The following is a 15,033-nucleotide window of genomic DNA, read 5'->3' as shown; positions in this document are numbered from 1 at the left end:
ATGGAATGTGGCAGTCTAATTCATTTCATCGTCGTCATCATCTAGAAAAAAAAAATTACTACTATTATTTATTCTTTTCTTAAAAGATGGAAAGAAAGAAAGAATATGAAGAAGTATAAAGTAGATTGATCTTTCAACAAATAGATCCCATTTTTCACTGAATAAGCTACCGATGCACTCTAACCAAGTTAAACAACAACAAACAGATTAATGATCAATATATATGAATAAAACATGCAGACATTCACAACATTAAAGAAGCCAAAAATCCTGCCCAAAATAAAATTCAACTGTTCTAAAATCTAAATCAAAGAATAGTTACACCTTTTTTCTTTTTCTTTACCCTGGTTCTTGATCCCACAGAACAACAGTAGGATCATATAATACAAATGTCAGTTTCAGAGGGCAAATGAAAGACATAATCCCCAAAGATACACACACCGTTGTAGCAGCGACGTAATGTTCGTACCTATCCGGTTATAAGATATCATACCTTAACCACCACACACGCAGCACGCTGCTTCAAAAGCTCGATCATGCTGAAGCAAACGTCTCTCCTCGTGCTTTGCCTCAGCCATCGCGCACCAATGCCACTGTTTGAGTAAAGAGTTTTTGATGTAGCAGAATGGAAGCCTCAGTCATGATGCACCATCCTACCTCAAGAAGACAATTTGTATAATTTACAGAATGAAGCCTTGTAAGCCTCATACACGTCAGCTTAAAGAGGTAGGTTGATCCTTTCGGACCACTTGAAGATGTCTGAGTACACCCGATCACCTCCCAACTCGTCCCCCGTAGCACCGGCAGCAACCCTCATCACATCCTCAATCAAAGCAAAATTTCCCATGATGTCAACGTGAGCGCCACTCTGGGTGCCACGGCCTTCAAGAAGAGTAGACGGAGGAGCATGATCGCACTCCCTTACATAAGTTTTCATTCCTGCGGGATTAAATCTAGTTTTTCCACGCCACCCTTTTGCACTCATGAAGCCTGCACTTAATACGGGCACAGTTTCATCACCATCAACGGTGAAAACACCATCTTTTATGCATCTATCTATATTTTCTTCAACTGCGGATGTATCAATTTGAAATGGAATGTAGCAATCTGCAGCTGGAACCTGCTTGTACACATAAGCTCTTTCAGTTGGAATGCCAATTCCATACATAGAGAAGATCTCCATGTCGGGAGCATTTGGTAACCTGCGAAAAGGATCGCCGGATAAAAATTAGTAAACAGAGATCAAAAGTTTAGAATGTACATTGTCTAACCTTGTTTCTAATGGATTTGACCAATATTTGTAGTGCGAATACTTGGGGTCATCCAAGTTATCAGCAATACCATAAGAAAAATGAGAACTCCCACGCTCCATCATTTTTGGGGCAACATAATTTAGCAGATCCAGCAAATCTCCAGCAGTATAAGCTTTATATTCAGCAACAGCTGTGATGCCACTAATACCCATGTCATGATACTCTGTCCACACATCTCGACAAGTATTGTTTGCAAAATTGTTACCCTTTACAGCATCCTGCACAATAGTAATAATATAAGGTCTAGTAAAAGATTCCATGGCAGAATTAGAAAGATACATTCAACTTCATCACTAGGGTCAGATCGAGGTTGGGGGGCTCCCCTCACTAAACGCAAGTCCTGTATCATTCAGCCACTGTAATTCAACTTTTTCTATTGATGTTGCACTTTTTCAATTTCCAGCACACATCTCCCCTCCCCCAGCAAAAAAAAAAAATATGAGTTTATGGACCATTCAGGTATGTAATGTCATTTCTTAGAGCAGTTTTCAGCATAAAACATATTTCAAAGGTAGGCAAAATAAGTTGAAAGAGATTGAGATCAGAGCAATGTTACCTTGTGACATGAATTTCTCATTACTAGGTTGCTGTCTTTGTATTTCTCATTACTAGGTTGCTGTCTTTTATACAAAGGACAATCACTTTCATTTTTGTTTGGTTCTTGACTCTTAAAATCAAAGAAATGTAGCATGAGTGCCTTGAGATGTAAAGCACATTCACATTGGTGCAATCAAAATTTGATTTATGTTCCTTGATAGTTTTTTTAATGCTATTGTCATGAAATCATTACTTTGCCAGATATATAGCGTCCAATCTTTATTCTTCCCCAGTCTCAAGAAATGGTAAAATTCATAACTGGTGGAGCTAGTCACTCTTTAACCAAATCAATATTAGGCACTTCTCATAGCAGGGACTAAATTAGCATGAGATAGAAAAGAATGACATTATAAAGTATCTCTGAACAAAGCAAGAAACGTTACCCTAAAATCAATCCTCTGAATTTCAGAAGAATCTGCCTCAGCTACATCTTTCCCAAATGATATTATTCTTCCATAATGGGCATGTTTTACTTTTGCTTCAACATTTCCATCTTCAGTAGAGGTTGAATTCTCAGGCTGGCTGGTATTTTGTTTTCTTTTGCTTACAGCATAACCCTGCTCAGGTGACCAGTCAAGTCCACCCCAAATGGTTTCACCACCTTTTGGTATCATTGACATTGTTGAATCCCATGTCCTAGTCATCCTCATTATGTGCTGCAAGGTTTGGATTCGGAATAGATCCTTATCCAGGACACCAGGAGCAATGGCCCTGAGTACAATTGACCAAAAATCGGATGCCGATAAGAAACCGTACAAAGCGTGGGCCGGTTATCAGTGTTAACATTCAGATTTTCACTAAAGCAAACAAGAAGTTTCAATATTTGTAAATCTACCTGGCAACAGCAATATCTCTTGCTTCTGCAGAGAAAAGCCCAGAAACAGCTTTTGGAACACCTAAAAGTGGCCCGCCAATGTTCATCACAGCCTTGATATGTTTAGCACACCAATCTGGTCCACCTCCTCCACCCATTGGAGCAGGTGCCTCCACCCATTTCATAAAATGGAGAAAGTATAGAACACCCATGGAATGTGGAATGATTACTGCCCTGTGTCCACTTGTAGCAACCATCAGTTCGATATTACTTTTTATTCTGCTCAGTGCTCCATCACGCACCTGAAAAGTAAAGTTTTCATAAGAGAAGTGCATCAATGATCCAATTGTCTCATGCCAAAACCTCTCAAGAACACAAGATTGATATATGTTAAACATGTACTTCTGTGTTCTGGAATGAAAGCCTCCAATCATATGCAGCCATGTACATGGCTTTTTCTTCATACCCAATCCGAGCAAGATTAGCTATTAGAACTGCCCAAACAAAATATCCTGGAGCAAAGTAATCTGCGGCAACAAGGCCAGTAACAGGCCTGACTCTTACACCAGGAGGATCCAAGCCAGTTTCGTTATCCAACGACATATGTTCCACCCAACATAGTGGCCTACAAAAGGATTTAAAGAACACAACCTCATACAAAAGATGCAAGATAAAACCACTCTGTAGTGCCTTTACAAGTAAATATAACAATACAGGTTGAAAACTTATATAAGAAGCATGTCAATTGATTGATTAGCAACTTTTGAGGAATGACTGATGTAATACTCAGAGACCACGCATTAGTGAAATAAAAGTTCAAAAATTAAGTTTCACACCGTAAAATGTTCATTTACTAATCTTGCAAATTCCAATTTAACTCCTAAATAGATAAAGATTTAACCATTTGAACTATTATCCACAGCCCTTACTCAACTATAAATTCTATTCACACCAGTGTACTGGAATCCCATGCCATTTAATATTATACTGTATCAGTAACTAGGCAATTCACTGCACAATCATCGCAAGTGGAGAAAGTTGGCATAGTTCCTACTTAATTTACCTGAAGTATCAATTTTCAAGCCAATGCCAAGAAAATCTAGTTGGAAAAAAGTTTTAAAATAAAAACACAAACAAAAGGCATTTTCCTGGCAAACAAATGAACATTAAATCGTCCAACACACCGATTTGTTTCGTTCTGCACAAACATCCCTCACAATGCAGAAAATGAAAAACATATAGGAAACAGCTTCAATTTGGATCCCGTTTCCAAAATACTAAAGACTATAATCAAATCGATGTATTTCCTCATAGATCAACTAATGTAACTACTCCAAATCGTGGAAAGACCCAAGTGGAAGCTTTAATCCAGATGCAGTAAATCTATTGCCATATTTAGATACACTTTGACTACAGAAACATTAAGACAACAACCTAATCTACATCTTTCCTACTCTATCTACCTCTTCCAAAAAACCGAACAACCAATTTCTTCACAAATTCACGTAATACCATAACAGGAAAGCAACTCCAAAAAGCTGATTATCAGCACAAACAAACAAATTAAACCAGACCTCTTGTAAACCTCGCCGAACGTGCCTCCCCACAGCCTCTTCCTGAACAAACCTTCAGCACAGCTATGCCCCTCCCACAGTTCCAGCCCTCCCGTCACGATCCCGGGAACGAACACCACTGGATGCTTCGCCTGCAGCCCCTCCTTCTTCAGCTTCACCCCCGGCGGGTCGGGCATTGGCCCGGTAATCGCCTCCGTCACGTACTGCGGGAACGAGGAAGGCATCATGTTGTACGAGAACAGCAGCGCCCACCACACTACACACACGCACCCAATGAACCAGCAGCAATTGTCCAGGCACGACCATTTCGGCTGCTTCTTCGGTTTCCGGAGCTCCGGCTTCTTCTCCTCAGGATCCGGCGCCCGAACCGACTCTTCCGCGGCGGCACGCCTCCGGCGCAGCGATGGCATCGCGAATGACTATTTGCGGGAAAATCGAAACGATCGGAATTAGTTATTTGAGAATTGAATTAATTTTAGTTTGAGAGGCAGAGTCTCGGAGATGATCGAGATAATGATTAGTACCTAGCTGCTGCTTGTATGTACGAGCGTACCACTATTTTGAGCTTGTTAGGGAATTGCACTGACGGCGGCGGCGGAGGATTTGGTGGCGCGGTGCTGAGTTTTAACGGTTGAATGGTTATGTTGTGTTCGAGCTTTTTATGTGCTGCGTAATGAATTGAAGGGCTTCATCTCGTAGAAGCTGAGTGTCGATATCAACCGATAATCGAGTCGACTCGAATATACTCCTTTTATGTAAAGATGTAATCAAAGAAAAAGTTTATAAAAATTATTACTATGATTTTACTTTTGAACACATTTTATAAACTATACTAATAATATTAATTTTTAAGTTAATCATAGCTTTTACATGTTCACAAGCACAAAAATATATATTCACATAAATTAAAACATATAAATAATTCTCATTTATGATATTTATACCCGTAATAAAAATATAATTAAAAATAATTAAAAAACAAATAAAATATAAATTTGAACAAAAAATATAGATCGTCTCTTTCTTCTATCACTCTCATCAGATTTGTCGCATCTTCTGCACCATCACCTCACTGCAGCGTTGCCAGTCAGCACCTCATCGTCGCCTCGCTGCATCGATGTCGCGTCTTGTTGTCTTTCTCTCTATCTATCTATTTTTCTCTTTGTAGACGCCACCGCCTTGTTGTCGGTCACCGCCTCATTGTCACCTCACCGCAACGCCGCCGCGCCTTGAGCTCGTTCTCTCTCAATCTCTCTTTCTCTCCTCATATATATGGGTGTAATCGAGCCGAATAGTGTCTTGCTCAAGCTTGACTCGTTTAGCTAATCGAGTTGTTTGTTTAATTATCGATCGAGCTTTAATCGAGTCGAATACAGTGCCGAGCCTAATCGAGTTTTTTAAATTTAAATTTTTATTTAAAAGTTTAGTTATTCTCCTAATACATAAGTTGTTTTTCAAATATACTATAAGTTATTTTATTCACAACAATGTAATATATTTACTATTTTCTTGTAAATAAATAATGTTAATTAGATACTTATTCCAAATATTACTAATTATAGTATAAAATATAGTAGGACATTTAGTTAATAATCTTATGTTTTAAGATAAATCACTTAACGAGCTTGTTCACGAGCTAACGAGTCGAGTATCGTCATGCTCAAGCTTTGCTTGTTTAGCTAAACGAGTTGTTCATTAAACAAACGTCGAATAGCTCACGAATAGCTTGACTCGTTTACAACTCGGTCATATCTGTCGCCCTCCCTCCTTTGCGCTGCCCAACGGCCTCGTTGTCCCCTTCCTCTGCGTTGCGCCACCGCCTCCTCGTCCTCGTCGTGCCTCGCCATCTCTCTTTCTCTCTCATACAATTTTACAATGCTCAACCTTTCATGTTCGATAAGCGGTGCTCGAGTGTTGAGCAATAGTTCAAATTTGAACTATTGCTCGACACTCGATGCTCAACAGTTGATGCTTGACGCACAACGCTCAATGTCAGGTGTCAAGCATCAAGTATCAAGTTGAGTATGCTACGGCCAAGCATTCATTTTGATTGAAGTATTGTAGTGCTAAATTGGTGGTGGTGAATGTTGATGGTGGTGGTGGTAGATCACTGGTGATAATGTAGACATATTATATTAATTATCTATTTTGAGCTTGAAATGACTAAGTTATTCTTACTTAAATTGTAAACATTACTGAAATCGCGAATGTTGCTCGATTTATTTGACCAATACAAGTCGAGTATTAGTGGTATGCACTAAAGCTCCACATATTTGATCACTGCGAGTTAAGTATTAATGATAAATATACTAATGTTTGACTACGGGAGTCGAGCAATTCAACATTAGTGATCAAATATTTTTAGAAAATGCACTAATAATCGGCATACTCGATCACTGTGAGTCGAGCAATCAAGCATAAATGATCGAGCACAAGTACAAAATACACTAATGCTCGACATAAAGGTAAAAAATTATAAATTGATATAATTTATAGTATGTTTTATAAAAAATAAGTATTTTTTTTATTTTATTTTTTAGATATGCGATAGATCGGTATCCATCTAAGTCTAAATTTATTATTTTTGTTTGTGTTTGTATTTAAACATAAATGAAGGGACATAAAACTCTTCCAAAACTTATTAATTTGTGTTTATATTTGTTCATCACGATTCTTTTTTTTTTTTTTATCAGATCTATGGATCTTATTTATTACTATTGCTTATCGTTGGCACGAACTTCAAAGCTTAACAATCATGTGTGACGTAGGAGTATAAAATGGCAAACGCGTTGTTGGAATTTTCTCCTCACCTATTATATTTGTTTTTAGTATATATATATATATATATATATATATATATATATATATATATATATATTTAGTTCGTTGCTAAGACGATATCTCTCAAATTAATAGATCGATCGAGGTTTGACTTCTTGAATCATTTTAGAATTCAGTTTATAACTGTGTTTTTATTTTATATTTAGATACTTTTCTAGAGAAATGTTACTACTTTGCAGCACTTTTTTGAAAGTGTGCCTAAAGTTTCTTTTGTTTTTTAGAGATATGTATTTATCTTAGAAAAAAGTAAGTCAAATGATTTATAGATCAGTTTAGAACTTAAATAACGGTATTTTATTTTGTTTATAAATTATATAAATAAATAAAGAAATTTATAGACCCTATGATGGTGAACTCGAATCCAAGATATTAGATCTTGGACATGAACCACGTTCGCTAAAGTCAACACATATATAATATTAGATTTTATTGTTATTAGGTGTGTTAGGTAAGTACTAAAATTTAAAGAATCCATGGTCTCATTGGCTAATCGTAAATTAGTAGATTACACCTTTTGTTGAAGCACTGACCAATAAAACCTACCTCTTAAATAGCAACTACTCCTCCTCCCTATTTAAATTATAAGTCTTTCTAAACTTTGACACATATATTAATAAATAAAACACTATTAATTTAAACATTAATTAATGATCGTTATTTAAGGTTAAATACAACCCGTGTGGAAACAAAACGGTGGATTTAAAAATAGATCAACTTTATTATTGAATCTTCTCATACTCAATAGTCTCAATTAGTGTCTCCTTAATAAATGAGATTAATTATGGACTTAAGGTATATTATACCAAAACGATTTAAAAGTATAAAATTAATGCAAATCACTAAAATGACATACAATTATAATAGGAGGGAGTATTAAACTTGTATATTTATCCTGAGCATTTGTTTTCGTATTCATGTTTAGAAATGGATTGATGAATAAAAATAATATAAGTAATAAATAGTTATCATATCGTTAAGATTAATTATCTCAAATGTGAGGTGAAGTTGTTTTTCAAATAGAAATAACAAAATAAGATAGGGTCTAGGTTTTATCACGGGCCCTCTTGATTATTAATTTGGGATACCAAACACATATTTAACACCATATTATTTAATTAATATAAAAATACCATATTATTTAATTATCTAGACTTTTACTTATAAGGCCTATCAAACGTGCACTAAATAAATCGGAAATACATTTTGAGATTTAATTCATTATTCCACGACCAGCTTGATGTGACCGAAATATTTAAAGGATTAATTGCCTGTAAATCTAAAATATTTTGTCGAATTCGAGAATTGCACCTATGTTTTTCTTCTTCTTTTTCTCATGATCCATAACCTTTTGTTATTTTTTCTAATTTAAGTCCGGTCAACAGTTTAACCCAAATCAAATCATACGTGGAACTCAGAATTAATATTGTGGCCATTCAAAAATGACATTATGGACTCAAAAATTACATTGTGGAAATCATCCCTATGCACCACCGCACCTCTGAAATCACATCGTTGCACCACCATCGTGCTCTCAACTGGCTTGCCTGTTGGTGTTGACTTTCCCGACTAGCACTCATTCGGCTCGGCGTGGCTCAAATCGGTAGGTCCTAAGGGAGGGTAGGTAGGCGAAATCCGACATGGCAGAATGCCAGTCCACAATGTCATTTTCGATACCCATAATGTCAATTCTGAGCTCTACGTAGGATTTAATTTAGGGGAAACCCTTGACCGAATTTGAATTAGAAAAGAAAAAAAAATGAAAGGTTATGGATCTTGAGGGAAAAAATGCATAAGTGCAATTTTTAAATTCAGTAAAACATTTTGGATTTACAGGCAATTAACTCATAGTTAAAAAAAAAAAAAAACACATAAGAGCGTATTCTGGTTTTAACTTATAACAAAAGATTTTGCATGTAAAACCATGAATTTTGAGCATATTGTGGTTTTAACCACTAATAAAAAAAGATTCTGCATATAAATATTTGCACTTTCAATTGTTACTTATTTTAACTATGGGAATCACGTACATGACATTTTAATCCCATGCGGCTTATAACTAGCTGATGTGGCTAATAAATGCTAGACGACGCCATTGCATACTTAAAAAATATGAATAAATTAAATATATCCTAATGACAATCGCGCAGAATGTACCCTAATTAAATCTACGCATGTGGCCGGATATTATTCCCTTTGTTAAAATTTGAAATAATTAAAAGTTCAAATATTTATACGCATAGTATTTTGTTAGAGGTTAAAATCATAATATGCCCAAAATTTGTGATTTTAAGTTCAGAGTCTTTTGTTACATATTAAAATCAGAATATTCCTGATTTTTACATGCCATTAATCCTAATAATGATATGGTATACTTTCGGCTCGGCCCATTTTCCGGACCGTAACTTACGAGCGGGGTGTTAAGCCCATACGATAATAAGGCCCAATATAAGCAGCCATGGTCCATACAACTGTGTGGGTTTCTAAAAGTGGGGGAAAATATCATTTTACTTAAGTAAAATGTAAATAGTACTTAGTATCTAAAACTTAAAATGTATATATAAATTTTAAGAATTATTAATAAGATGTTCCTGATAAATTTAAAATTTATAATTAATAAATTGTAAAAGAGATGGATTCTTCGTAAATAATAATAATACTAATAATAAATAAATAAATAAATAAGGATAGGTAAAAAAAAAAAAAACTTCTCCTCGTATGTTCCTGGGACGACTTTGTTGTTGCGCCGTCTTGACGAACCCTTTTTTTGTATTAGTTTTTTACTCTCTTTGTTCCGTAAAGCTTGAGCAATTTTTTTTCGGTATGAATTTTAAGGAGTTAATATTTTGTGTGCTAAGTGTGATAGGTGAAAAAAGTGAATAAAAAGAAAAAATAAATTATCATATAAAAAAAATGTCCAAATTTTCCGAATTAATCTGAAAAGAATAATGCTCAAATTTTGCGATACAGACAGAATATATTTTATTTGTGTTTTGTGTGTGCAACAATCAATGACATATTTCTTTTTTTAAGAAATTAATTAGGGGTACCTAGCACCTTGGCTGAAATATTCGCCCACGTCATTTTAATTCCACGAATACTAAAAAATGCAACTGCACTTTCTTTTATTTAATTAATCTTTTTTTTTTGTGAGTTGGGTTAGTTTCTCGAGAGTTTGTAAATTATAAGGTGAAAAGCCTACAGTTTGTGCCTATTATTGAGATACAAAAGCTAGCATTGGCCAAGTTTTATGGAATATGTCCGCATTAAAAGAATAAAAATATATATGTGGAACACATTAGCTAGATGTGACATATATCAATTCTATTTACATTTAGGTGACTTAAAAGTATGTAACGAATACGTGTTATTTGAGTGTGAATTAACTAGACACGATATATATTACTTCCTGGTCGATAATGTTTATCTTAAGTGGCAAAAAATGAAATTATAAATAAATAAATTATCAGAAATTTGATTATTCGATTTAAATCAAATTAAAATTTAAAATTTGATTCGAATTTTTGGAATTTTCAAATCGGATTATAAATTGAGTTTTAAGCAAATTTTAGATTTTCAAACCGGATCAAATTGATATATTTAAAATTCTGAAGAAAAAAAATATTCGAAATCAAAATTATATTTATAATATTATAATATTATATATAAAATATATATAGATTTAATCTTAAATAGTTAAATATTTCTAAATTCTAACCCTACACTCTCACCTTGTTTTATTATAATTAATATTGTTAATTAGGACCTTAATTCTATCGTAATTATCTAATTGGTTAGGTTGATATATATTTCAGATTTTCGGGTAATATGGTTCAAATCAGACTGAAATTTAGAAAAAAAATTCAAATTTTTAGATCGGATCAGGCAAAAATTCGATTCGAAATCCGAATGCTCACCCATAGTTGAAGCACTCAAATACTCTTATTTGTGAGAGATCTTGGGTTCAATCGTATTTGCGTACGGTGTAGTTTTCCTACTGTTGTGTGGGTAGTTTTTCCACCTTTATGTGGGTAGTGGTCCCACCTGCGTGCAGTTATTTTTTCACCTTTGTGGTGTAGAGATCCGCTTGTGTGCGGGTGGCTTATTTTATTTGATAATAGATGCCTTTTGTAATTCTAAAAAAAAATATTACTTCATTCGTTCAAAAAAAAAAAGATATATATTACTTTCTCCGTCCCAAAAAAAGATATATACTTCGTCCCAATAAATATCTCTTGTAATTCTAAAAAAGAAAGATATATATTAAAAAGCTAATATTTTAGTTTGAAATCAATTTCGAATTGATTTCAAAATTGAATATGACAATTTTGTAGTTATAATAAAATTGAAAGTTTATTTGTAAAATGTATTTTTTATTTTATTTTTCTTAATTTTCTTATTTTTTGTTTTATTTATTTCTTAAATTGTGAAATTCGTCTAATTATAAAATATTTAATATGCATATCAAATTAAACTTTATGATAAGAGCTTTGATTTAATATATTTTATATAGATATTTGTTTTTAAATGTAAAATTTATTTTAAAAAATCTCTCTCCTTTTTCATCTTATTTTTTGAATAAATATATTTTCCAATTCATTTTTATTTTTATTTTTATTTTTATTTTTATTTTCGCTCTTAATTTTTTTGCCTTTTCATAATTTCAAATTTTATTATTGTGAAATTATTTTATATTTTTTACTTTTTTCAATATTCAGCTCGAATATATTCAGTTAAATTATTTTTTATTATAGTTATAAATATAATATTTAAATTGGTATCAATTTTATATAAATATAAAAAAATTATTGTGCATGACACGACCCGCAAATGTTAATTGTTACCTAATTATCGTGCTTTACTAAGTAGGCCAAAATTTAACCTATTCGGACCATTTGATTTTGTCATTCAATGGTCCTGATACGATTCGGATCCAATAACTAACGAGTGATTTTAGATTCGGAACGAGAATAATTTTCATAGTTTCAATTTGAATAAAATTCACCCATTGATATTCCTAGGCCAAATCATTTGATGTCGTATAATAATCACATTATGATTGAAAATGTCACTTCCACCCTCAAAAAATAAAAATTAATAAAACCCCAACCAAAAATGACTTGCAATAATCTTAATCAAAATAAGGGGGAAATAAAAAGTGGCACTAATGTATTTTTTTTTTATTTGTTGGGAGGGAGGAGGGGGGGGGGGGGGGGGGGGGGGGGGGGGGGGTTTAGGTGGATCCTGAAATGCAGGGGGGTGGCCATGTGGTTGGATCAAATAATCAAAACAACCAGTTAATTAAAAAACATTGTTGAGATGATGATGTTTAAATATGGGTACACCTACATAAAATTATTACTTTGTCACGTGAGAACTCAACGGCTCTCTGTTTGCCTCATTGGATTTAAATCAAGATCTCATTTAAGTATCGTCAATTTTAGCTAAAATAAATATGCTGATATTATAATAGATACTTACTAAAGAATCTTATCCTTTAATTTTGTAATGTCCTTCACAAATGAAATACGATCTAAATTGTTGAATTTGACACAAGTACTTAGCTAATTAAGGCGCTATTCTTTTCATTGATTTGCAGTATATGATTGTATTCAAATGAAACTCACTCGCTCACAATGAACAGTTCTCTATCAAAATTACAACTACAAGTGAATTCATACTAAACCCCTAAAAATGACAGATTTAGTAAACTTAGAGCATTCGCAGTGTGATATGAACGCTCGTCTCGAGCCGTTCCGCATCGCACCCTGCACCGTTGTCGCACTTTGCGGCTCGAACGCTTGCCCTTTTCGTTTGTGCTTGGCTTGAATTATGAGAAAAATAAAAAATTATGGGGAAAAAAGGTAAAATGGCCGACATTTTAACTTCAAAAAAAAATTCTTTAGACCATTGGCAACAGTCTTTTTTCATATTTTATTTATTTCATTTATTCATCTATATATACCTCAACTTTCTACATCAATTTTACACCAAAACAACTCAACTCCTTCTTCAGTCTCTCATCTTCTTCCAACTTTCTACACCTTATTTATCTCAATTTCTTTTTTAAAAAATGGACTGCGAGTTCAACGAGTTTGTCCCCAAAAAAAAAGGCAGTCTTTGGGCATTCCACTTATTCCCTGATGGGGTTCTCGCCCTTCTTTTTAACACTCGAATGCCTTTGCCGCAGATCTTGAACATTTCGTTCAAGATAATGATGTTGCGGAGATCCCCAAAACGACGAGGTCACGCACCAACATAGACCAAGCTCGTGTGCACATTGTGGGCGGAGACTACCAACAGGTCGCAATGCCATCAAAGGTGCCGATCAAAAGGCACTCACATATTGGGGGGAAGATTACTCGAAAGTTCTAAAAAACTCAGTATGAGAATAGATCTACGAGAAGTGATGCGTCACTTTGGGGGAGCATAATGAGTGATGAACAACTCACTGAGCAAACACATAATAGTTATCATGCAGACTATGAGGTTCCATTCAAGTATTTCAAAGCTTGATTTTGTGCAAATCTCAACGGTTCACATCAACCGGGGATTATGTCCACTCATCGAAGCGCTCGGATGGGGCATACACGACGGCATCCTCAGAGTCGAGCATACATAACGATGAGGCCTATAGGCCAGAAAGTGGCGAAGCAAGACAAAAGGGTAAGGCAAGAAGATGAAGTCCTCGACGGGCATGGACAAGGTGAAATACTACGACACAATGGATCGCGTCGCAAAAAGACATCAAGCTCTTCATCAACACTCAACGAGAAGCTCTCGACTTTCAAATTCTCACCATAGACAAATCGAATATGGATGCGCGAGAATTGACAGTGCACACTGCTCGATGAAGTCATGAAATGTTGATGATTGATTTAATTTTTAAACGATTATAATATTTTTTAACTATTGCAATTTTATTTTATTTTAATTAATGTAATGTTAAAATTTTTATTTTAATAAAATGTTAAATTAAAATTAAAAATAAAATAAAATAAAAATTAAATAATTAGAGCTTCAATTAAAACCCTTTGTTGTGTAGTTAAGTATGGACCATCCCCTTAGAATCTCCAAAGGGGCTTTACCGTTGTTATACTTTTAGGTCTAGTAGTTTTAGTAATTATGTGGATACATCGATCTAGAATCACTAGGCTGAGTATGTGAAGATATAAGTAATTAACACAATTACAATATTTGATTTCGTGTTTGACATTCGCTATGTCATTAAGTTAGTTTAATTAATTGGACGTATTTTAATTAAAATACATATATTTCATTTTATATTTCTTAAAAATATAATATAATAATTTTATATGATTAATACATATATAAAGATCCAATATAGTTTTTGAAATATTAATAACCTTTTAGTTGATTTGACAAACAACTTGAGTTTAAACTATAAAAGTATTTCTCCTTTTTATAATGCTTCAAGATATAGCCTATTTTTAAATTAAAATTTCATTTTATTAAAATAGTTTTATTTAATATGTATAAAGATAAAATAGAACAATTAGATATAAAATATATTTTATAAGTAACATTAATTATATTTGTTAATAAGTGTGAAAAAGCAGTATATAAGCAATTGCATATTTGAATAAGGATGAAGTAAAGAGAAACAATGATCAAACAATAATTAAAATGAAGACTAATTGATATATATGGTGTTTATAATCCACGTACGTAACAATCAATTTTGTGTGATTTTTTAAATGATATTTCCCCACAGCTTAATGAGCATTTACTTCTTGATTTAATGACCGATCAAAATGGTGCAGGCACAGTCATAATCAGCATTCAATTAATTGGCATTTTTATTTTCCTTTTAATTAATGAAGTTGTTAATAAATGATCATCAAACGGGCAGATGCTTAAAAATAGTTTGGGAAAG

General features: G+C 33.7%; 1 protein-coding gene across 2 annotated transcripts; it reads right to left on the bottom strand.

Moving 5' to 3' along the window:
• Positions 1-257: 257 nt before the first annotated feature.
• LOC130990776 (phospholipid:diacylglycerol acyltransferase 1-like) lies at positions 258-5,050 on the bottom strand. Of its 2 annotated transcripts, none has more exons than XM_057915011.1 (7): positions 4,823-5,050; positions 4,299-4,717; positions 3,127-3,349; positions 2,746-3,026; positions 2,294-2,621; positions 1,272-1,531; positions 258-1,202 (listed from the first exon to the last, which is right to left on the bottom strand). In XM_057915011.1, the coding sequence occupies exons 2-7, from the start codon at positions 4,706-4,708 to the stop codon at positions 719-721; spliced, it is 1,986 nt and encodes a 661-aa protein (XP_057770994.1). In that variant the 5' UTR covers positions 4,709-4,717; positions 4,823-5,050; the 3' UTR covers positions 258-718. The 2 variants fall into 2 exon arrangements, with proteins under 2 accessions (XP_057770994.1, XP_057771002.1); XM_057915019.1 differs by having other exon boundaries at positions 4,852-5,050.
• Between the last annotated feature and the right edge of the window lie 9,983 nt (positions 5,051-15,033).

The sequence above is a fragment of the Salvia miltiorrhiza genome, chromosome 1 (assembly GCF_028751815.1).
Source record: "Salvia miltiorrhiza cultivar Shanhuang (shh) chromosome 1, IMPLAD_Smil_shh, whole genome shotgun sequence".
In the NCBI taxonomy this organism is placed as follows: Eukaryota; Viridiplantae; Streptophyta; class Magnoliopsida; order Lamiales; family Lamiaceae; genus Salvia; species Salvia miltiorrhiza.
The sequence above is the reverse complement of the archived record's forward strand: the minus strand, read 5'-3'. Positions and strand labels throughout refer to the sequence as shown.

Bases quoted from the DNA above. Each gene is read 5' to 3' on its own strand.
- LOC130990776 (XM_057915011.1), bottom strand. From the start codon at position 4,708: ATGCCATCGCTGCGCCGGAGGCGTGCCGCCGCGGAAGAGTCGGTTCGG. The intron at 3,350-4,298 runs GTCTGGTTTAAT...ATCCTTTTGTAG, and splicing joins TTCGGCGAGGTTTACAAGAG to GCCACTATGTTGGGTGGAAC. The intron at 3,027-3,126 runs GTACATGTTTAA...TTTACTTTTCAG, and splicing joins TTTCATTCCAGAACACAGAA to GTGCGTGATGGAGCACTGAG.